We start from the raw sequence: 25,097 nt of genomic DNA, 5'->3' as shown, positions 1-25,097 counted from the left end.
TTTCACTTTTTAGCATAATATACGAGCACCAGACTTACCTCTTTCAGAAAGCAGGGGGAATAATATTACCCTTGACATACCGTATGTCAGTAACGTGTCCAGGGAATGGGTGCTTTTCTTATGAAATAATATTTTGTGGAATTTTATTTCATATTTTCTTTATTTATTAAGTGCATGCAAAATCTCGCAGTCATTGAGAACATCATTGTCATAATTATCAGTCTTATCAATGAAATCATTATCAATATATCGCTAGGACTGGTATTATATCAATTCATTCACTATGCCTAAACTGTACCAGCTCCATTATTTTGGTTGCTTGATTTGCAAAGAGCACTTTCCTCTAAAAAAAAAAAGATAAAAAAAAGATAGAAAAAATGTTTGAACTACGTATGAAACTTGTAAATTGTGTTCATTTGTCTATGCATTTTTGTATTGATTATGTTTCATGTGCAAAGATTTTGGTATAACATAACTGCAGTTATACACACTCCAGTTAGCAATTTACCTTTCAGTTCTATCGCTCATGGCATATTGATAATTTCCCATACCCTACAGAAGCAAGGTTCTGTAAACAGGTTTTTGTAGAAACCGCTTTGACCTGACCAAACTCGATAGCTAGATCCCATTCATACCATATGTGAATTTCAAAATCTTTGGTTTAACTTCGAGGTCGATACATATTTTTCTTCTCTCTCTCTGTACCTCACCATCATGACGCTCATAAATATGAGAGGAGATCTATTCATCAGATCGCCTTAATCCTTACCCCTCGTCCATCGATGGACTATCCCTGACATCTATCATTTTGTGATAAGTAAGTTACTCTGTTTCAATCCTCTTTCCAGAAAAGAAAAGAAACAACAGTTGGATCCCCTGTTGGCGCCACACAAAATTCCACATCCCTTGGTCCCTTTGATTACTGGCTATCCTATTTGTCCAATAATGTAGATTCTTTCATATCTCTCTTTGTGATCATAACTGTATTTGGGGGTTATATTTCCTCATAAACACCAAATATTCATTGTTCTATCCCCCCCCCCCCCAGACATAACCTCACCAGCTGACTCTTTTGATATGCCACTTTGAAAAAGGGTAGAGGAGAATTGCACTTAGTGTTTACGAGACGCAGGATTTGATTGATAACGATGCATGGAGAGATATGGTCAATACTGTGGTATGCCCCCTGGGTATGCCGGAACTACTTTCAGTAAAATCTAAATACAGATATTGGTTCAGAATTTCAAAACGTTGCATTCATGTACCAATGATCTTCCAAATGAAGTAGGCCAATATGTTGTGAAGACTCTATATACAAACTGTAAAATTTCGTCATTTGAGTCGAGATTTTGCACAAACCTGTTTCTATCAAAGTTACAGTTCTTCGAGGGAACTTTTGGGAGGAGATGATTGTGTTCTGCATGGAACTACAAGATTAGACAGATTAGTTGATCGAAAATCTGCTTCACGTCAGTGGTTATATCCTAAGTAAAACCATTGTTTGAATGTACTATTCCTTCTCAAGCGACACAGTTCCTTGGAGAAAACAGAATTAGGTCTAAGAAGATATTCAAGAGATTAAGCTAAAGACACAAAATCTGATCAATTATCTTGATTCTAAAGGTGCTATTTGACATTTCGGTGTTTCAGTTTGTATCATTATGTTCAAATATAAGAAGAAAATCAAGCACACATAATATGCTTCAAATCATACTTTCACTACCTTTATGTGTGTGGCATAATGTCATATCATAACTTCCATTTATCACCGACAGTTCATATTTCGTCGTTACTTGGTGTTTTTGTTTCTTTTCTTCTTCTTTTTTAATCTTCTCTACGCCACGTCGCTTGCAACGTCACATCCAGGCCCTTGCAGCTCAGGTGTTTTTGGGTTTTTTTCCGAACTCGCGACAGTGATCACCAGTATCTTGGGATATTTTCAGCTCTCAATCAAATCAACCATTCATTTTAGATCTTTCGATTATTCTTCTCACTTTGGGTGGCGAAATCGGTGAACAATCATAAGGTCACGTCTTGTCTCTTTCACACAACAAAACGGGCTGAAAAAAAAAAAAAGTCGTGAAAGAAAGAAACAGGACTCATATAAGTCCACACCGACTGGGAAGGATGAAAAAAAAAGGGGGTGCGCTCGAAAAGAATATCACAGACAGGGGATGAATATAACCTCGCTCAGTAGCCAAGAAATGAATTACCGAGACCGTCGTGTCAATGTATAAGCAGCGCTTGGTTAGCTCTTTTTACAGAGTGCTCGGCAGCAAATTGTGTCCTTTCAACACCTGATTAGACGAAGGTATTCTGTATTATTGCTGTGATATACAGTTGCAAACTTCGTCTTTCCTGTAGGTCAATATATATACATATAGTTCTTTTCGGTTCACTGGTTTATATATATTTGACAACTATGAGCGCACTGGAAGTAGGCAACTATATGATACTCATTCCTAAGTATAACTCGTAATCATCAAGTTGTATCCGTGCTGCTGACATGTTTCAAATGTTGTTTAGTGTAATTTTCTGTTGATAAAGAAATGTTTTTCTCATTTCATTGAATTTATCATAGGGCATGATATAAAGTTCGTCGCAGACAACAAATGCCATTTGAAAATCCGGGGATCAGAAAAACCAACGGCCTGCACACACACACACACACATGCACACACGCACACACAACCAACCGACAAACCAACCAACCAAACAAACAAAACAAGAATACATACTCAAACTAATTTTCGTACCTTGTCTTTTGTCGATGAGCTTAAATGTTTCTTCCGTCATCATATCTATATTCTATTGTAGGCCTACTCTGCGTATCGTTTTTTTTTTTTTGTAATCTGATGAAGATATAAAGTGAAATGAAATGAAATTTCAACATGAATTTGTGCATTCAGAAGTTTGCTTTGAATGAAGGGCAAGACACCTCAGATGACATCAATGCAATTCTGAGCTTCAATTGTCATCAGTTTGCTACTAGGCTAGAAAAATAAGATTTTGATTTATCTAGATTTTGTCCCCATTTTTCACTATAAAATAGAATTGTAAAATCAGATATTGATAACATTGAAAAGATTTATAAAGAAATTGAAGTTTGATGAAATCAATTATAATGAATGCTGAGTGAAGACGAAAGGACAATTTCCACAAGATATGATGTAAGTGATAAAAGATTGAATTTACTGAACTTACACGCTAATGGTAGCAAAGTGGAACATTAAACCATATTCCCAATGACGGGAGTGAAAACAAACAAGTTGTATGACGTTGGAAAATATCGAGCATATTAAATCCCTTGTAACGAAAGTTTATAACACAGTTAAAAAGGGCAGGCATATAGCCCAGATATGAGTCTGACACATAATCAAATTGACATAGAATATGTATGAAATTCCATTTAAATGTAAAGAAATGTAATCGGTTGCCAAAATCGAGGTAAAGTGAAGTCAGACAGGTATTCAATAAATGACAGGCAAGTTTTGGAGAGAAAGGAGGAAAATTGTTCACCCAAATCTTAGAGATGCTAAATTGTTGAAAGAGAATAGAGAGACGAGGGTGGGGAAGTGGCAAATCTGTGTGCGGTTCTCCACGAGCGAGGTCATGCGCGCACGATATACTTTGGGACTTGGGCTGAGTGTGTTTGTTGAAAGCAGACTGGAACTATTGAACCCGTGTTCATTGAGCTGTTTGTCGCCGTGCGAGAGTTATCAAAGTCTGGTTTCAACGATCTTTTAAAAAAGATTTAGGGCCTCTTTGTAGAAACAATTTTGAGCTACTGTATTTCTTTAGAAGCAGTCGTTTTGCCTCTACTGTATCATTCACGGACAGAATGTTTAAAGCGATTTAATTACAATTAGTGTTAGAGAGAACACTAATCTTTACAGATCGCAATTGCTTCTAACAAAACTTCTCTCATAGATCTTAATGACACATTGGCATTCGAGCACACGTCATTAAAAGTCCGCGACCATCTAAATTATTCATTCTGTTATTCTCATCTCAGGATAAGGTGAGAATTCTTATACTCCGTCATCATTTGCTGTTACACCTTGCTTCGACTCCCATTTTGACAGCGATCTTCCGTCTATCTAGATGACTTCTGGTCTCCAGTGGTGGTTCTCCTGGAGGAGTGACCGTAAAGATGAGATGTGAATGACAGATTTGGAGTTGCGTCCACGTTAGGTAAGTTTGAAAAGAATATTTCAATTCGGGATTTTAACATTATCTCAATAGTTCAGTACAGGAAGATCATTGTCCTTGATTTGATTGATGATTGATTGATTGATTGATTGACTGATTGATTAATTGATTAATTGATTGATTGATTGATGATTGATGATTGATTGATTGATTTTATTTCTGCACTTCTTTTTAATGCATAAATGCAACACACAGTCAATTTGAAATCATATCTAAACTGCTGTAGATTATATCACATAATTCAGTAGTCTCAGTTTGCGTGGTTTTTATGGTTTGGTAATCAAGGTTCTCTGTAATGCATGTTTATGCATTTCTCTCTGCATCATTCACATTACTGCTGCTACAGAAAATCCTCATCCATACTTGAAAGCCTGTTATGTGTGTAGAAATGCCGAAGTCGAGTAATCTCAATCACAGTGGCATTGCTTGTTTCTCCCTTGCCACTTCAGTAAAAGTATATTTCTGAATTAAATTCTATTCAAGTCTAAAACGACTTAATAATCCATCTTGTATTTATCTGGTAAGTGATGACGATGTTTTCGAATACTCGCTGAAGTGAATTAGGAATTGATGGTCAGTGGTCGTCATGTTTCGACATAAGTTCAAGAGGGGTTATGAACTTTGTGTTGTGTTAGATATTGCTATTCGTTGTGTTCTGACGTAGACCTAAATGTGCAAGAACAAACCGCGATATAGTAGTGGGGCAGATATGTGAAAAAGATGCTCACATCCGGCGGAAAATATGAAATTTTGCATGTAGGGGTATTTTGGGGCGCTGATTTCAAAAATTGCCGGATCCAAGAGATCTGACCACGGGGTCGGCCGCCATTTTGAATTCCAATATGGCCGCCGTCAAAGATCCCTATCTTCAGTTCTGAATGACATAAGCCATTGAAATTTGATACATAAAAGCGTGGTGATATGATGACTTCAATAACAGACTTATTCGATTCGTCTGACAAGCTGCACGGCAGTCAATTTGAATTTTCCTACGTAGTTTCCATGTTGGAGTGTTGAAAATCTCTTTCTCGGGTTTGTGAATTAGGCTACCCGATTGAGCGCGCTTCTGTAACTGATTGAGTGCGCGCTGCTGTATTTAAATTGTGACGTCAGTGAAAGGTGCGTTATGCTTCATTTTTGCTGCACTTTTTGGCATGCCCGTGAATGTTATGGCCACCGCACACTATACGATCAGACTGGTCTTAAAGTCTTAAGCCAAGCTGGGTCTTAAGACCAGTCGTACGACCGGACACCGCACACTATACGACCCGACTGTAAAGCGCGCGCAGTGCGCACTGCGTGCGCTTGCATTTTACTGCATTGTGAATGGCTGAAAGCCTACGACCAGTCGTAGAAATTCAACATGTCAAATCTCTACGACTGGCGCTAAGACCCAGTCGTACGACTAGAAAAGGGCAAGACTGTGACGTCACACTTCTAGTCTTAAGGTCTTAAGACCGGTGAATCGGGGCAAAATCGTGTAGTGTGCGGCGGGCTTTAGTCGTGATGTTTGTCTTCGCAGCCATATTGGAATTCAAAATAGCGGGCATTACATTTGTCAGACACATCGCATTAGTCCATTTTGTGACTAAGTATGTTAAAATACTTCTTTGCACGTAATTTCAGCGTCACTCACCACTTAGAACTCGAGATAGGGATTTTGAAAATTTCGTCGAGGCGGCCATATTGGAATTCAAAATGGCGGCCATTCGATGCTTGCCAGACACCTCAAATGAATATTTTTTTCACATTCAATATGTCAAAACGCTCTTGTGAGCAAAATTTGGTGCCACAAGTCATTCAAAACTCAAGATAGGGATCTTTATATTTGTTTTGTGATGGCGGCCATATTGGAATACAAAATGGCGGCCGACCCCGTGGTCAGATCTCTTGGATCCGGCAATTTTTGAAATCAGCGCCCCAAAATACCCCTATCTGCAAAATTTCATACTTTCCGCCGGATGTGAGCATTTCGACCAATTTTGCTACATATCTGCCCTATGGGCAGTATACACTGTCCAGTTTTCTCATGTTTCTAGCTTCTATTGTGAATGGTAATATAAGGTAAATGATCTGCTTCGAGAGTATCAAAGAGTGCCGAAAAGACTCCAAACTTCAATTAACACCGAATACTCTTTTAGAAGGCAGCAGAACCATTTGTCTTTGCGTGAAAATCGCTAATGAGTTATTATATACATGCATTCACTTTTGGCACTTATTCATGTCACTATGTAGCATTCGGGTGATATGAAAGGCTTTTTGCACAAAAGCATAGAGAGACGATGTGTGTGTGTGTGTGTGTGTGTGTGTGTGTGTGTGTGTGTGTGTTGTTTGTGTTGTGTTGGCAGATAGCCATCTCCATCACAGTTTGTGCAAGAAATCTCAAAAACGCTTTGAAAAGCTAGAAAAAGTTAGTTGTCACAGGAAAGAAAGAAAATTTTATGCACCATAAAAAACCAAAACAACAAAGAACTGTAAATGCTGGAGTATTAAAGCAAGACATACACTTACACTATTTGGTCCGTGTTCGTATATATCTCTGCTACTGAATGTGTGATGGAATAATTTTATTCGACGCTGTTACATCTGCTGTTACCTCTAAGGATAACAGACTGCACTTGCGGTCATTTTGGGTGACGTTTTTTTTTTTTCATTCGGGCCTCAATATAAGCCTATTTCTTTTTCATCAGCGTGAGAAGGCTAAACAATTTTGGTGGCATTCGGGACTGAAATGCATGTTGTATTGGGTTTAGAAAAAAACAAAAGAGAAAATACCACTTGAGGGATTCACTTTAAGGAGAACGCGGTACAATGTATCATAACCTTTCCTAGAAGAACTGCCTAATACCTGTATAAGAGGAAAGATTAGTACGAGGTGGTGGCTTGTTTCATGGTTTAAGATGTTACCTTCCGAGATGGTTTCTATTCAGGCTAACCTCACTGGGTTATTCACCCTCTCTAATCTGATCAGTTGCTGTAGGACGCTATCAAGCGTGGCAATGACTATGCTTCTTTAATTAACGATCCGTGGTCCGTGGCGGTAAGAGAAACCTGACCGCCAAGTAAACCCAGAAGCCACTCAGTCGATAATTTTTAACCTTGCACATAAAGTGCAGGTTCTCCGGTTGGTTGGAGTCAAAAGAATTACCCCCAAGTGACTCCTCATTGCGTGCTGTGCTCAACCACTCATGTCTTGGAAAAACAAATATGCGTATATATCGATATATATATATATATATATATATACACTTTATTGTTGTTGTTGTTCTATATTCTTATATTTCCATAGATATATATATATTGTTGTTGTTGTTCTATATTCTTATATTTCCATAGATATACAGACCCGAACATTATAAACATCTGTTTTTATCTCACGCTACATATCATGTGAAATTTTAGACATCTTGAAATTTTCCACGAGCTTGTCTTCGGGTCGTTTTATTAGAAGAAGGAGTATCGAGACCACAATACATAACATAGGCCCTTGTGTGTGTGTTTATGAACGTGTATGTATACGTGTTGTATGCACTGACATGATTGAGGTGTAAATTTTCTTCAATTTGTCTCCCTCTAACAAATGGAAATTTGTAAGATCGCATAATATACCAATGTCGGAATTTCAGAGTTTGGATATTGGTTCCAAGTTCTTCATGTCACTGCCGGCAACCAGGGATAGCCTTGTGGTAGTGTCGCTGCCCGGCAAGCAGTACCACAGGTTCGAGTCCCGTGGTTCATTTTCCCCGACATGTTTTTTAAATTACAGATCAGCAGTTGCGATCTTACAAATTTCATTTGTTATAGGGGAGACAAATTGTAAAAAATTCAAACCTCAACCTTCATCCCTCTACTTGATATTCTCTTGCTTTCACAAACATGATTACAGTGAATTTTGGTTCACAAAATCTTTGTTGAAAGTCGCTGAAACTAACACGCAACCATCCTTCTATTCTTCGCTTGCTCTATTTTCTCGCACACAACTTTTTTACATACAGGAGCTCTAATACGTGGGTACTTTCATAGTCACGGTCATTATAACTTCTTTCACAAAGAAAATCTCTGAAAATCTATATTTCTCTCTCTCTCCCTCTCTTCATAGTTTTATGTCTTAAGGTATATCATCCACTCCAAGTTTGCACCCGTCATCAGTATAGTCATAGCTCCTTCATACTTTCTTCTCTTTTCATAGATAAGTATACGTGTCAATAAACACATTAAGAAAACACAGTGCGCTCAAAGTTTACAGATAAAATGACTGACACATTTAATAACTTTTTCACAAAGTAGAAAACAGGAAGGATACACCAATAAGACATTTTTAGAGCAATGATATTATCAGGACAGATAATACATCAGAAATGCAAATAGACAATGCTTCTCACAATGTTCTTTTTCCTTTACACGAAATGCTAGTAAACATTTTAATGAAATATGAATGCAAGAATTCAAAAACTCAACAAGTGACTTTCTTGATTACAAAAATTGTAGAAAGTGGAATCTTCAAGAGAAAGAGCAAACCCATGACATATCATTTGCATTGAATGGAATACCCTGCATCTCATATCATTGACACTGCAATGCAAACTCATATGTTATCGATCAACGAAGTACATGTATGTGTACATATTAACGTGCTAAATTACTCAGTACTGAAAAGATTTCCTTCCATTCACACGTATTCATGGTGAGAATGTGAAAGATGTGCAGCGACAGAACACTTGGTGTCTAGAAGTGGAAAAGAAAAGAGAATGACAGGAAGAGAGAAATAAACTATAGGGAACTTTAAGAGCGGGGGGGGGGCTAGATCCACATTTTCTGGTCGTTACCACCTCCTCCTCCACCACCAGAGGAAACGCCGCCACCACCTGTGCCGGTTAATGGTTGAGCTCGACGCATCTCGTGCTGGTCGTTTCGGTTGACCCTTGGTGCATTGGTGCCGATGCCGAGCTGGAAGGCGAGCACTTCGAGCGCGAAGATGATGACGGCTGACCCCATGCCAATGATCATCAGGTAGTACATACCTTGGAGATCCACAGCCGTCAGTGAGTAAAGTGCTTGTCTCTCCCAGTAACTCATCTTGTGGTTCCTACAAGGCCCTCGTCGCTGCGGGTCAACCCAGGTATCGTTATCCCACATCTCCTCAAGAATGCCGCGCTCTTCCAGACGCTCGATGGCCCAGGAGAGCTGGTCTCGTAGAGGAGAACCTGAAGCCACGCCCAAGCCGTACTCGACCGTGGCAAAGCTACCGCCGGTGATCACCAGGTTGCAAGGCCATTGACGTGAGCCGTGCTCCAGGACACGCCTGTCGTGGATAAAGGCGTATTTCCCGTTAGAGTGCCTTGCTCGCAGAACGCCGTCCTCCACCTCCAGAACGATACCACTGTCATCGCGGTACATGGACACAGCAGACTGTACAGTCTCCCACAGGCGACGGTACTCAGGGATGCGGTTGTCACGGAAAAAGTCGTAGGCAGAGCTATCCTTAACAAACCCGACATCGACGGTGGTCTGGTCGAAGAGATCCCCGACGTCGCGAACCAGAATGATGCCCTTGGACGCTTTGAGGAAGGGTGTGAGGTTAACGAGGTACAGGAACACCATGACCAGCATAAAGAGGTACCAGAAAGCACTGAGGATGCGGCCCGCCACGGAACGGGGCGACACGTCATAACTCTGGAGGTACATAGTGGTGATCATATACCAGGCCGTGTTGGTGAAATTGAAACTCTCCCCTTGCTCAGGAGTCACCTCGCCTCGCTGGGCCTTGGCGCGGTACTCGTAGGGACTGAAGTAGCATACCAAGAAGAGGAAGATGCCGGTGACGAAGAGAGCGGCGAAGTTGCAGATCCAGACATTCCAGTCGTAGGGGAAGACGGGCACGAAGGGATACTCCCACACAAAGCTTGGATGCTCGATGAGGATGCCGAGATCGCTCCTCATGAAGGGAACGGTGTAGTCGATGAACTTGTCGCGCTCGCTGGTGATTGCCATCGGTGCGGCTGCGATATCAGCATACTGCAAGAAAGAGATTAGAAGAGAAGAAGATTGTAAGCTTTTGAAACTTAGCAGATTAATTCCTGTCCACATTGAGCACTAATAACATATTTGCAACTGGAACCCAACTCTCTTTCTTCACCTCCATAATATGTCTACATAGACATTACATCTCCCTGTAAAGATGTTGTTTGTGAATTTTTTTCTCTTGAAAATTACCTTAGAATAACAAATTTGTCGTGGTTATTCACTCTCAGGTGGTTACATCGTGAGTTCGATTTTGAATAAATTTCAATATCAATGAATTTCTTAAAGATATGTATTCATAAGAATACTAGTAATTTTCGGAGTTATATTACAAATTTGATATCAAAATAATATATACTCTGTAGACTTCTAAATATTAACATTTCCGTCATTATTCTCAAGTGGCAAAGTCTTTCAAAAGAGGCATTCAATACCAAAATGTCAGGAAAAAATGAATCGTTGTATGTCACAAACTTTTGGTTTTACGCTATCTTTTGAACATTATCATTCTTATAATTATATCTAAAAACGAAAGGTATTTGAGTGTCCTACCCCTTCAACAAGTTTCTCCATGAGACCGCTCCATCGTCCAGTCGTGTAGTCGAGTCGTCCATACTCGCCCTCTCCAACCAGTTCGATAGTGTACTCAAAGTCGAGTCCAAGTTCGTTCTCCATGACCATCTTGATGTTGCGCAGGAGCTCGGGAATGTAGCCAATGAAACCTTGTCCACTGTCGATCAGATATGGTGCTTCCTGAAATTATGATTTATACAAAAAGTAATAATGTTAGTATTGTCCATTACCATCCATTACTTAATAATCATAGCAGTTAAGGAAAGAACAGAAAAACATGCCCACACAAATGATATTATGACCCTAACTATTCTTGCTTATAAACTCACTGAACAGTTTAGTCACGTATATGTAATGATTTTTCACTCTGTTACAAAGGCAGTCTCCTGTTTTTCAAATTTTGAAAACATCCACAAAATCATACATTTACGGAAACAGAAGATGCCAACATTATGAATAGCATTGCATTATATATATATATATATATATATATATATATATATATATTGGGTGAAAAACATTTTTTTTTGCCAAGAATGTACAGAATAACGCAATAGAGTAACAGTGGACACCTCTATAACAGCGACTTTCACTTCACAGAAAGAAAGCGGAGCTCGTAGTTTTAAATACTATGAAGATGTATCATAAGAGCTTTTAATGCAGTAATAGCATCGCAGAGCTGTTTGACAATAGTTCTCTATTTCTACTGAAAACTTCTCTGGTATAAAATCTTAGTGTGGGATATTTCTTTACAGCTCAATTCTTCGTTCAACTGAGCATAAACTTACAAAGTGTTCTTATTCTGAAACAATGTCCTACATAGGCGTTTGCAACATTTCTTTATGAAATAGGTATATCACTATTTGGTCATTGCCAACATTGGGGTCTTTTTATGAGTAGAGACAACGCAACCTACCGCTGATTATGCATTTTCATGTTATTCTGAATCCTAATGTTGAGCTAGAGGTTTTCGTTTTCCATTTAGGATCATCAGTTTGATTGCACATGTGAATTAAGGTAATATTTACAGTGAAACTTCGATCTGTGTTGACATTTTCAAAGGAAATATGACATTTTCAAAGGACATTTTCAAAGGAAATATTTTAGTTCTGGAATATTACCATTTCAGGGTTTGTAAGGCAGTGACCACATCTCTCCGTACAACTTACGAATGTGGGCGTGAACGCCGTCACTGCCTAGTAAAAATTGAGGAACTTTAGATTCCATGATTTCATTGTTTTCCTACATCCATAATGCAAAGACGCCCTGACAGAATAAAATAGCGAACCCCCGCTTACCTCCAGCGAGGTGACGATAATGCTCTTGAGTTCGGCATTCCTGAAGGGGAACATGTTAAGACGTGAGCCAGGTTTGGGCCAATTCAGGCCCCGGTTGTCTCGCCGCCATTGGTTGACGTTCTGTATCCATTCCCCAGACTCGTACACCTGAGGGATAGACAGATATGTGAATAGACACAGTTACTAATTAAAACCTACAGGTGCTTCTATCACAAGATGATAAAACAGGCATCCTTATTAGCCCTGCCTGGGGTATATGACATACTTTCAACTCATCTTTCCATATTTTCTTTCTTTTAGTTGATTACTCTCTTGCATTGCATACATCACAAAGTCTCATTGAATGACATGTGCTGACATGAAGAATGTGTGTGTATGTGGGTGTGTGTTCAGATTAACCATGATACAAGGCAGAACCACGACTATCACGTGGAACTTGATATAGCAGCAGTCATCATATCCACGACTACAACAATAGTGTCCATATTTGACTTACTCGGTTGCCGTATTATTTGCAATTATTGAACATTTCTGTCATAGCAAGTCTTTCACACAAGCTACACACAAAATGTAAATTTCTTCCGCCTTACGAATTATGATCTGTCTTTCCGTTTGCACAGGTATCAAACCATTTCATGCATTTATTTTGATGCAAGTGTATGCACATCTATAAAAAATATTATATATCTCATATATCAAGTGAAACTCAGGGCGTAATGATATCGAAAGTTGTTTGAATATCACTAAGTTTTTAGTTTTACATCCAATCTAACACGCTTATCAACTTTGGCATCCTTACTACAGACCATAAAGCTTTACGGTGCTAACCAAGGCTCCATCTTCCCACGTACCTGGTTATCAGTGTAGAAGAAGACTGTTTGTCCTTTTCCTTGATGGACGGTGATGGAGTAGTTCGACCTCTGGTAATTATTGTCAAAGGCCACGTGTCCACTCAGTCCTTCAAAACTGACCTTGAATCAAGATAAAGTAAACTCACTCGTTTAATTAATTCTTATTCTCTTGAATCATTCCTATTTGTTTCGTCTCACACAGACTAGAACTGAATAACGTGTACTGGGCTTCACGTAGATGAACCTTACCTTGAATCAAGATAAAAGTAAACTCACTTGTTTAATTAATTTTGATTCTCTTGAATCATTCCTATTTGTTTCGTCTCACACAGACTAGAACTGAATAACGTGAACTGGGCTTCACGTAGAGAAGTCTTCAACAAGATGCAGAGCAGGTTAGGGGTAAAAGGTCTAAATTGTTGTTAAAACTGTTTGAATATTGGACAGTTCGTTTTATTTCGTCTTAGTTCGACCTAACGATGAACCTGACAATCAATGTGCATTAGTAATCATTAAAGACTAGTGGGAATCTGTCATACACTAATCCTGAACGATTGTACAGTCATTGCTAGCATTGTAAATAAATGGTCCATGCCATGACCAAGGTTAAAATTCAAGATGTGTGATGAATCGTCAACAATGTTAAAATAGAATTTATGAACATGAACATTCACCATCAAGACTTTTAATTAAATTTAGTCACCACACAAACCAAAGACCTTGAATCAATATGAACAACTATCGATTCAAATGATGCACAAAAATGGTAAATTAAAACAATGTATGAGTGATACCATGTTTAGATTCAATATCTGGTATTCTCAGTCATTAATAGAAGAATCAGTAGCATGATCTGTGTACTACAAAGCTAGACTTGATTACGCAATATATTAATCTTGAAGTGAGTCAGGTGGTTAATCACGTGACATATCCTCTCACCTCCTTGATATCCTGCATAACGGGGGAGAGCGTGAAGTCTTCAGACGTGGCCTTGCACTGCGCCACGGCTGACGGGAAGGAGCCGGTGCGGCGCAGGTGGTTGTCGAAGGCCTCACCCATCAGCACCACGGCATCGTAGGCCACCTTGAGGCGGTAAGGCCATTCCTCCTGGTTCTCGGCTCTGGTGGTCGTGTATCGCACGTTGACGTTGGCCTGCTTGTTCATTATCAGCCGAGTGATGTAAGCCCCGTCCTGCCGGATCTGCTGGACTTCTTCCCAGGTCAGGGGTAAGTCCTGCAAAAGTACACAAAAGCATCGCAAACTAATCAAGACGACCGTAATGAGAGTTATGATGTTACAAAGTGGTGGCAATAGTGGTGATGTTAATGTGATGGTATTGATGATGGTACTGATGATGGTACTGGTGGTGGTGGTGGTGGTGATGATGATGATGAGAAGATAAAGCTGATGTTGATGATCAGTCCTGACTGAAATAATGACTTTAATGAAAACCTCACATCCATTATTTGGACTATATTGGTTATACAAGTAACATACTAGTATCCTATCTTTGCACTCTTTGTTTTCCAAAAAAGGCCGTCTGATATTGTAGAGCATAAACGACGTCAAAATATTTACATGTCATTGAATGTACTTTATGATTGGCAGCACTGGTGGTGTTTTAAACTAAGAATATGAATCTCTCCTGTATTATTTGATAACCGAGATTTTCATAAAAGTATATAGTCTGAGGATTTTAGACCTAAATATCTAGACATAATGCATCGTTTTCTGAATTGTGCGACACAGATTTGCTACAAAAGAGAAATAAAATGGTAAGAAACACAATACAATCTGAAATTTTGAAACAAAGACTTACAATGTTACCAAGCAACCAATGGTACCCGTCGCTCATGAGGCCTTCTTCGATTCCCTGAGACAGAGAGAAAACAAATTAAAAAAAAATGAATGAAAGATAAGAAAGCTACTTTATTTTGCACATATAGCTGTATACTTAAAAAAAAAAAATCAGTTCAACCATACACGTTATGCATAACGATTTCATATATTGCTGTGTCCGCATAATATAAAAGCATCTGAACATACTTAAGTTGCACCAAAGTGTAACACTGGTTTGGGACAATTACAAAATAAATACACCCATCCTCACTTTAATCAAAAAGTTTGATTGCAAGTGGTGTGGAACGTTTAAGAGCTTAAATAGATGATTTCATTTCTTGCTTTGTTTCAAGATCTAAACTCACAGGTACATTGTGATTAACGGGTCGTAAGAGTCGATATCATGTAGGTAGGTTAGGAGAAGGTAGACGAGCTTAAGCTATGTCACTCACAACAGACTGCTAATCAACGTTTAAGTATGTGTTCGATATTCAGTTTGTGAAGGAGATTTCAATTTCGATGGGTATACGTGCCTACTATATCTCTCTGATTTTATATAAGAACATCAGCATTTAATGCAGTGCGCGCTTTACAAGAACGTTATCACTGTCACCATTTTAACAGCAATTATTTCCACAGAGCTAAAATTGTTCTGCTTGTGCAAATGACTTTACTTTTCATGAGAAATTTGATTGGACTTATTCAGAATATGAGAAGTGATTATAAAGTGCACATAGTTGCACAATTTGGTGCAACAGTATGAACGGCGCGTGATACGTTTTCATGGAAACACTCTACGCTCGTACCATTTTCACTAGTTTGAGGCAGATTTCCTCGTACTGGCAAAAGAGGAGAATATTCTTGACAGTGCTCTCTGCGATGGTGCGCCGTACTTCCGTCATCTCCTCGTCGATGGGTAGAAGCTGGACCGTCTGGTTGTTCTCGATGGCGAGAGAAGACATGGATTCTACGATACTTTGGGCTAAACAAAAAGAAATAGAACATTGTATGACTTCTGGTGTGACTGGTGAAAGTGAAGTCTGTAGTTTTCTTGTTTGTAAGTGTGTGCGGTTATCATAATAGTGTGTGTTGCATATTTTGTATGTCCTCAGTTTTTATGAACTGAAGAGAATACCTTGTAAATAAAACATAACAAAATATCAAATAGATATTATACCTTTTAAATAATTCGCATTCATTATCCTGTGGTGCCGGAGGTTACATAACTGTCTTTCAATCGAATCTACACGCTGAAATAGAATCCCATGCTGCAATGCGCTCAAAGCAATGATAAGAGAGAAACAAGTACGGCCTATCCTTAGTGCATAATATCAGAGAGGTGGAATGAATTTCCACCTCCCTGATCATATCAAGATGTATAACAGAGGTATCAGGACTGTGTGTACAGAACACTTTTCTGATCGACAGTCAGTCCAGTCAGTTGGTTTTGCATTAACAATCTACCTACAATAATGATATTTGCCCTGTAGAGGAAGTGTGTCTCTTTAAATTCTCCTAGCATCATCTCTATTTTGTTTTCAAACAATATCAACTGCATATTGAGCTGGTGCTGAGAGGGTTAATCTTGTAAGCAATATCAAGTCTGCGTGAAAATCAGTCACAAGGGAAAGACTCGTCTTGAGATTTTGAAAAAAAAAATACCGTTGTCGCCGTCGTAGACGAGGAGGTAGTCGCGCCACTTGGTGTAGTTAATGATCTCGGCGTAGAGATCGACAAGGTCATCGACGGCTGGGTACAGCTTGATGGAGTACTGGCCTCCACAGAGGTCGAGCGTTGCCGTCGGGTTGATGGCGTCGCCGATCACGCCGCTGATGTCATTGCAATCCGGACAGATGTCATTGGGCAGGATGATGCCACGGAGACTGCTACTCCTTGCGTGGGCGCACACCTCTGTGAAGATAGAAAACCGATGTTTTGTGATTGTCAGTTCTATCATTATCCCCTTTAATTATATGACAGAGATAATGGAACTAGTACATGTAATGATCATTATTATGTTGATATTGTTATATGTTTTTAATGACAGCGAACACAATTACGATTATTTTTCTCTCTTTCTTTTTTGTTGGCTGGACTATCTATTTTATAATGCAATTATATAGAGTAATACCGCGAAGATGTAGGAAAAACATAGGTTCAAGGTCTAAAGCTATCTAAGAGTACAGGAAGAATGCTGAACACTAAGACTTTGCTTATATCTTAAAAGCATTGCCTTCGATTTGGGAGTTCTGTGCTTATCTTCAAAAGTTGCGAGTTATATCAGCTTATATGTTAACATTTCAAGGCCATGAGATCCCGGATGACATGCCTTGATGACAAGACAATATTTTTAAAGCTAGAATTAGACCTCCACTACTGTTTCTGAAATTTCCGTATTGAGATTTATCTATAGCGATATTGTGAGATCTACTACCATCATGCTCGTTTTGTATAAAAACAGAAATGCAGTTTAGTTGCCAAACGTCATGTTCAATTTTATGAACATTTCGTGACATCCTCGTTTTGTGTTGGCTTTGACTTGGAGGGGGAAGGTTAAAGGTTACAATGTGTTTCACTAAGTCATCTTCGTTTTGACTTGGAAGGGGAACAGTTATAGGTGAAAATATGTCGTATTTAGTCATCTTCGTTTTGACTTGGAGGGGAAAGGTTGAAGGTTACAATGTGTTGTATTTGGTCATCTTCGTTTTGTGTTGGCTTGACTTGGAGGGGAAAGGTTAAAGGTTACAATGTGTTTCACTTAGTCATCTTCGTTTTGACTTGGAAGGGAACAGTTAAAGGTTACAATGTGTTGTATTTGGTCATCTTCGTTTTGTGTTGGCTTGACTTGGAGGGGAAAGGTTGAAGGTTACAATGTATTGTATTTAGTCATTTAGTCGGTTTACCGATTTGGAGGGCCTGAAAGATGTTGCTGCTGATCTGTTGCTGCCCATTGGGCAGGGTGTCAGGCTGGAAGTGGGTCACTCGGAGTGTGTTTCCATTGTTCCATCCGTATGACGTCACCCAGAAGGTAGCGTCGTCGATGATCCGTTTGTAGTCATCATTCTTGTCCGTCTCGGCGCCGTAGAAGGAACCTAGGAAGATTTTCAATATGGCAGATAAGTTTCAGCTGCTTTACAAACTCATCTCCGTGCTACGATGCTCAGCAAAAGACACAGGGAATCCAAAGATGTTGGGCAAATTAAAATATCATAATCGACAGTTTATTATATCTTCCTTGATAATAAGTCAAAAAAGAAATCTTTAAGCACACCACAAAGTGTATTACATAACTAGTCACATTGAATAAGTTTTTGAGCATCATATACGTTTTGATGTTGCAAGTTTTAAATTAGGCAAAACGAGCCTAAATCATTCGTTTCAATCATCAGGTAAACAAAATATCATTTATATACTGTTGCATTTGCTGTAAAGTCGAATATAATTTTCATGTATCACAAAATCAAATCGAGACAGGAAATTGGAGATGGTCTGTTAATTTTCTTAATCAATGTTAAAAAAAAAGAAAAACGATGCTGTACATCTATGTCCAAACATGTCACTTTAAAAGTAGAACATACAGATATACATATTCGATGATATTTCAGTTGGGGGAAAGAGGGCGGGATCAGCTTGGACCCTTCGCAAGCGTATATAGCTAAAGCTTAAGGGAGAATTTGAGGATCGTACTCAAAAACATTACACCATCATTGGCAGAATATTCATGCATCGCGAAGGGGTACACACACTGCATTTTAACGTAGACCGTCCTATACCCCTTAACTGCGTTCTCTGTGTGTTCTGATTAGTGCCACTGACTGAGTGCGTCAGTTGGAAATGGCGGCCATCATGATCAATACAATGGCCGTGTCATTTTAACCACTGTATGGATTCAATAATCTATCTAAATCTATATGTCTAATAAATGCTCTGAACGCTCGAAACAAAAATGAGAATTGGTGATAGACATGCAATACATGCATATTGTAGTATGATTATCATTTTTTTATTTTTTATTTTTTTAATACGGCATCAGCTTATTACTGATGTCTTGTGTGGCAGACGTTGGCAGCAGTAAATTGTGTACAGAACAACTCGGAAAACGTGGATATCATACATCTACTCATGTCAGCCGCTTGTACATGCCTTATGAGTTCTGCATACTGAATTATAGGCCACTGGTAAGCCGATCAATAGATAATTGGGAACCGCAAAAGCGAGAACCTAGCTCTCAGACCATTCAACAAAATTCTTGGTAATAAATCCTCTGGGTGTTATTTTCAAGGCACCGAATGATTGGGACACATTAGTGTATTATATCGCAAAGAGCTGTTAGTTCGTTTGAATATTCGACGGTTGGTATTTTCGTCGAATGGGCCGTTAATGTCTCCAAAACCTACAAAAGTGTTTTCTTTCCCGCCAAACCCAGGGGCGTTGTCTATTTCAAACGTGTTTTTTTTTCCTCGTGATAAAAGTCATAGTCCGCGTCCTCTAGAATCAGCTTTTCCTTCGCGAGCAGCTGATGGTACGATAATCCAAAATGGCGGCTTAGTTTTGTAAGGACATAATGCATTCTTTATGTCGTTTATTGTGTCTCATGGGGGACGAACCGAGTGGCCTGCTTTGAAATAACCTTTGCGATTACCCGCTGTAAATATCTTTCCGCTCCTGGAAGGTCTTTGTCTACTCGACACGAAGGGGAAAAAACCGATTTCAATGGGTCTTTTCATGATTGTTCGTTAGTTTTCAAATTGTCAAAGGACGAACGTTGAAAGCACGTCTTGGTTGGGTGACTGCAGACAACAGCTTGTTTTCGAAATTCCGCGTTCCTGTGCGGGTTAGTCATTTCTATAGAAATCGACATGAATAGAGTCGAGGGCGTGGGCTGACTACGAATGGCTTCCAATGAACGACAGATGGCGTCGTCCGTATTTTCACCATGGCTCTGCTCTCGTCAACGAGCTGATTACGGGTGAGAACCCATGATCTATTCGAATTGCATGATCTCACGCCTTTTATCTTTGCTGAAGTAACATCTCGTGATGTACAATTATATGGAATCTATATACACGTATTGTATTGCTAGACCCAACTGTTGCTGCCGCTACTGATGGATATACAGTAGACCATGGCAATGTCAGATTATCCTCCAGCCCAGGCCTTCCCCTTCGATTTGGTCACAATGTTTCTCGCAGTACATCTAGCGTATTTTGAACGCGAATGATATCTCCCACAGAAAATATTTGTCGTTTTGGGAACTACGTAGTCGGAATAATCATAATCTGGATATCGATTTTTCCTTTTCCGCATTCCTGAGTGTGATTTATGTTGCCTGACGCATCGTTATATGAATCTATGGCCTGTATGAGTCATGTGAGACCCCCAGCGAGAACCGTACCACACAGTACCTGTATGGCATAACGATTAAAATATGTATCATTTTATTTCATCCGGGTAGAACTGTAATGATGCATCGTTTTTCATGATACAAAAATCTTTCCGTTCCACCCTGCGCTGGCGCCTTCTGCTTCATTGTAATACTCCCTTTGTAATTCAAAAACGTGTGGTTTTGCTTCACCGATGTCGTTGGGGACACAGCCAACTGTTAAGAGTTGTCCCAAAGTGGACGTCAGATGGCGGCATTTCTACTTAGTGTGCTGGTCGAGAATTGAAAAGAAACTACGACTCACAGGGGCGCATACATGTCCTGTTATGAACGATGCAATATACTGATAATAATACACTGCATATGTAGAAAAGCGTCAATTGGACTACAACCTTCACTGGAATGACCAGTGACTTGCTTTCTCAATGTCTTTTTGTACGCGATTATGGAACAGATAGGCCTAATGTCTTCATAGAATGTACACACAGCTGACGTAGGGATTAATTTGTGGTCTGATCGAATTTCCAACTCTGGCAATCATGAATTACCAATTTGCATCACATGAGAAATTTCAAGAAAATGCGAAACGCTAAGCAATGGGAATTATTTTCCTGGAGTATAATACGAAATAGAAACACGACCGTTAACTGTGAAGCCCGACACCAGAAATTAGCGCAGCTACGTCGAGAGATGGCGACATTCCGTTTTCTACCTGGTCGCTGATGTTCGCCTGCTGCGCCGTCAATAATTATTCCTAAGGCTGCCCCCTTTCATAATTCCAGTTATGCCGTCATAATTTGTCTACTGTCATTATACATGTTCATTAGCCTGTACATCCTAGTCATGCAATATACGTGTGATTAGATTCTATATCAGTCGAGGCTATTTTCAAAGAATCATTTCCTCCTAGTCACTTGCTCTTTGCTCATTCTAAAAGCCCAGCTTTGAGCATTACTCTGTGTGCGAAATTTCTAGTATGTTCACTGTGTGCGATTACCGTACAGGCAACCATCCCACGGGCCTTTGTTATGCTGAAGGCTGTCCTTGGTTGAATAGCTACCATTGAAGTCAGCATAATACGTAGCTTTATTCTTCACACAACTGTGTTCGGTTTGTGTTGATTTAAAAGACGACGAAATAGTTTACAGGCGGGAAATGCAGCAAAAGGTAGTACATGAAATGAGCAATACCCTAGTGAATGTGAAGGTAGTAGCTACGCTTACAACCGGGATAGAGTGGTTGTTGAATTTTGTGTTATCATTAATGACCTTTTTTTTAACTGACAAAATTTCCCCCTGTTCAATAGAAAACATCTTGAAAATCACTCGCATCTTGTACATCAACTTAAAAATGTAACACTTTGATTAAGTCGTCTCCTACCTACAAGCTTTCTCTGTTTCATGCTCTTATAACTATTTGTTCACAAAGTGTCAATTCATTTATCTGTCCCTCTGTATATTATCACTCACTATTTCTGCTCATCGTCCCTGTATCCTTTTAAGTTACAAATCATGAGTTGAACATTCGGAACGTAGTTTAGTGTTCCACAAAGGGACCCCACCTCCTTCTAAACCAAACAAAATACTGGTAGATTGGGATTTAGCTACCGAAGTATGACCCCACCCCATACAAAGTTTCCCCCAAGATAAGGCACGATCTCTGATTTCGTCAGGCCTTTTAGGAAGAAATAAATTTCCTTCGGGAGTCCGTGAGTAGCGCCCTGCTATGCACTCCTGACAGATTTATTTCTTTCGATATATCAGTCAGCCATTCCTCTCTCTTTTTCTGTTTTCCTCTATTAACAAACCAGAGAAGAGTCCTCTTTTAATCTCAAGGCTATGGAAACAGATTTCATGATGACGTGCTCAGTTTTACGACATGGCGGTCTGTGCCAAAGGTAAATCTTCTTCGATGATATGAGGGAAGCATAACATGCCTTGAGTAAACTCTCTTGTAATGAGGTCAAGTATGCAGAGACCCAGTAACCCCGTCCAACTTCAGTCGCGTAGTTTTTACTATGATGAGTATCTTTGATCCCCCCCCCCCCTCCTTTTTGTCCATTCAGGTTGAATGAATTTGTCAGTATTCATTCAGTCAACCAATCGACCACCACCGAGTATAAACATTATCCATCTCCTTCACACGCATGTGTCGAGTATTACAACTGAAACATCATCAACATGTATCCGTCTGCCATGTGTGAGAATGACTGGCTGCCCCAATGTGCATCTCACAAATGTATAATTATGTGTGATGGCGTGAGATGGCGTGAGATGGCGTGTAGTGAATTGTAAAGGCTAAACTTGTATCACATTAATGTGTAATTTATTCCATTTATACACAATTTCATCATGGCCACCTGGAAATGATTACTGTTGTCTTTTTCATGTTCATGTTATCAGGTAAAATTGTTATTATTCATGATCTTATGATTACTAGATGAAGCTAGAGCTGGTTTAAGGTCATAGAACCAATTCATCAGTGACAAGGCGGTACCATCCGAGGTAAAACTTAGGGTTATTTTCATTTTTCAGATATTTATAGTCAGCGTAAGTTTGAATAAACCCCAGGGCAAGGCGCAAAGGAGTCTCAAGTTCTTGGACAGTTGGATGGTACATGTAGTTTAAATTTCTGCACCCCGAGTCTCTAGCCTGGTGGTGAAGATATGTTCCTAATAAAATCCCCTCCGTTCCTTCTTGATCTGCTTAGTTGATCAAGTGTGAACTTGGCATTTCTAAGAATCAATTCAAAGTCATTGTGGATTATAACAAAAGCACCAGCTCCCCGCTGAAGAGACTAGAGAGCGTGTGGCAAAACGAGGTTTGAGCTGTCTGGGGGTGATTTACGTAGTAATTAGCGCTGTTTAACACGACTCTAGAAGCAAGCAAAGTTGAGGCTGTGATTTACGCTTGACTTGAGTCCAAAGATTCAGTGCAAAGAATATGACATGGGTTCCCAACTGAACAATGAATGCGATTTGTTGTGTTCATGGTAGAGAGGGGATTTTAAATGTGTCTGAACTAGCAATACGGTAATTTTGATTAGAAAATGCTGCGGCGGGTATAGCACTCAGTGTCCATATGGCCACGACCACTTGCTAGAATGAAACATGATCAGATTGAAGTAAATGAATGGACCCAGAAATCAGAGATTTTAGACTTGGTCACATCCCAGATTGCTACCTGGCTGCCATCGTGTCCAAGCTCATGACTGTATCTCAAATCAACTCCTTGCTCAAACTTGGAATGACAACCGAGTGAAACTGATCTATATAGTGATAAGCAGAAGCTCCTGATATCTGAAAATAGGAAAGTACAAAAGCATAATCTGCTTGAGCTCATGCCTACAACTTTCATTTCATTATGATAATAGGTCAGATATTGCCAGTCCGTCTTTCATTCGGTTTTGGATTTCGAGTGACGTGTTGAAATACTTATTTAGATAGTGCTTTGGTTATCGTCTCTCCCTGATTCGGTAAATAACTTTTCAAAAAGCTGTTACATAATGTCATCGAAGGAAAAGCAGGTACCGCAGAGCATCTATGAGCTGTACATTAGCCTTTGCAGGATTTTGCTTCTTTATCCCCGAGTTCCCTTTATTTGTGATGGTGAATATGTTTTCGTACTGGGTGCATGGTGATCCATTCAGAGTTATTTATCCCGTGATTACATAATTTCTGTCACAAAATACAACGTGGGCGCTATGTGCTAAACCATGGCACTACATTGTACATTAATATTCAAGTGGAATTTTGCCAAAAGAACAACTCTCATTGTACTGTATCAACCAGAATACCTTGCTTGTGACAAATAATACACAGCTTGTAAGTGCAATATTTCACTGGCTAGTAAGGGGCTGGATTGTTCTGTAGGGATTTTTTCTTTTCTCGTGTGAGAGCAGCTTGGTGTTTGGTTTCTGGCTTGTTATTTCCACCCATCACCCCTTTTTTCTATTCATTGTAATCGTTGGCTCTGAGTCGTACCGTGAATTTTAAAGCCGAGTTCGTGGTTATACCCAGCGGGTTTCCCGCTGGTTTTCAACGGAGGAGTTCTGGCCACAAATTTAGTCGGTATTTCGCTACAGACTAACGAGGGCATACTGCCTCACTGTTGTGTTTTTACCGTGCTCTCCTATATCCCACACACTCGCTGCAGCATTCAGTATGCAAATAAACAACACCCTAGCACGATATTATCTGCCGACTACTGAATGTAGAGCCTAATGCATTACACGTACACAAGATGCAGATGTAAGGGCCTCAGAATGGCAGTACAAAAAGCCATCGATATATATGGCGGAGTGTTTTCATACCCGCTAGTAAAATCATTGCGGCGTGATAACCACGATATCACTGGCTTTTCTGCTTGTGCAGCTAGGTCACAAATATTTCTTGTAGGCAAATGTTCAATGCTCACAACAAAGCTTTTTGTAAAATTCCAATGATTCAATGATCATTACATTGTAATCTTATTTTTCCTCTTCGAATCAGATTCTGTTTGTTTGTTTTTTTCAAGATCAGACGGCTATATGGATGGAGCCCTAATGACGAAAACAAAAAGAGGTCGTGACTTCCTCCCAGACGACTGTCTCAAGATGAAAGATTTGGCAACCGTCTCCATGGAAATGGAGGATGAGGGATTGATATCAATACCCCATATGATTTTGTTGTTGTGAAATAAGTTGTCTTTTTGACAATGTTTAGATAAATTCGAGATTTCTCTTCAACTTACCGATTGAAATTTCGGCGGCAAATGTCTGCTGCTGTACCATCAGCATGCAGAAGGCTAAAAGCACCGTCCTCGCCATCATGATGTTGAGGTGGCACCCTCGCTTTCACCTCCAATTCTCGATTGTCTTCCTGGAAGAGAAATTCTGCAGGTGATGTTGGGAAATTCGAGATCTAGCATCAGTTCTAAGAGC

At 39.6% G+C, this 25,097-nt stretch overlaps 1 protein-coding gene across 1 annotated transcript; it reads right to left on the bottom strand.

The window, feature by feature from the left end:
* Positions 1 to 9,012: 9,012 nt before the first annotated feature.
* On the bottom strand, positions 9,013 to 24,983 carry LOC139726480 (glutamate receptor 3-like). The gene is made up of 10 exons (XM_071637435.1): positions 24,908 to 24,983; positions 17,698 to 17,886; positions 16,457 to 16,705; positions 15,601 to 15,776; positions 14,775 to 14,828; positions 13,895 to 14,188; positions 12,956 to 13,075; positions 12,105 to 12,251; positions 10,786 to 10,986; positions 9,013 to 10,227 (listed from the first exon to the last, which is right to left on the bottom strand). The coding sequence occupies exons 1-10, from the start codon at positions 24,981 to 24,983 to the stop codon at positions 9,013 to 9,015; spliced, it is 2,721 nt and encodes a 906-aa protein (XP_071493536.1).
* Positions 24,984 to 25,097: the final 114 nt, after the last annotated feature.

Source organism: Diadema antillarum, unplaced genomic scaffold, assembly GCF_040938485.1.
Source record: "Diadema antillarum isolate AM-2024a unplaced genomic scaffold, OU_Dant_1.0 seq00000085_RagTag, whole genome shotgun sequence".
NCBI lineage: Eukaryota > Metazoa > Echinodermata > Echinoidea > Diadematoida > Diadematidae > Diadema > Diadema antillarum.
This window is presented reverse-complemented; position numbering and strand designations above follow the sequence as displayed.

Coding starts and splice junctions, on each gene's coding strand:
- LOC139726480 (XM_071637435.1), bottom strand. CDS start 24,983: ATGGCGAGGACGGTGCTTTTAGCCTTCTGCATGCTGATGGTACAGCAG. Junction 17,887..24,907: donor TGCCGCCGAAATTTCAATCG/GTAAGTTGAAGA, acceptor AAATCTTCCTAG/GTTCCTTCTACGGCGCCGAG. Junction 10,228..10,785: donor TGGAGAAACTTGTTGAAGGG/GTAGGACACTCA, acceptor TCTTTCTTGCAG/TATGCTGATATCGCAGCCGC.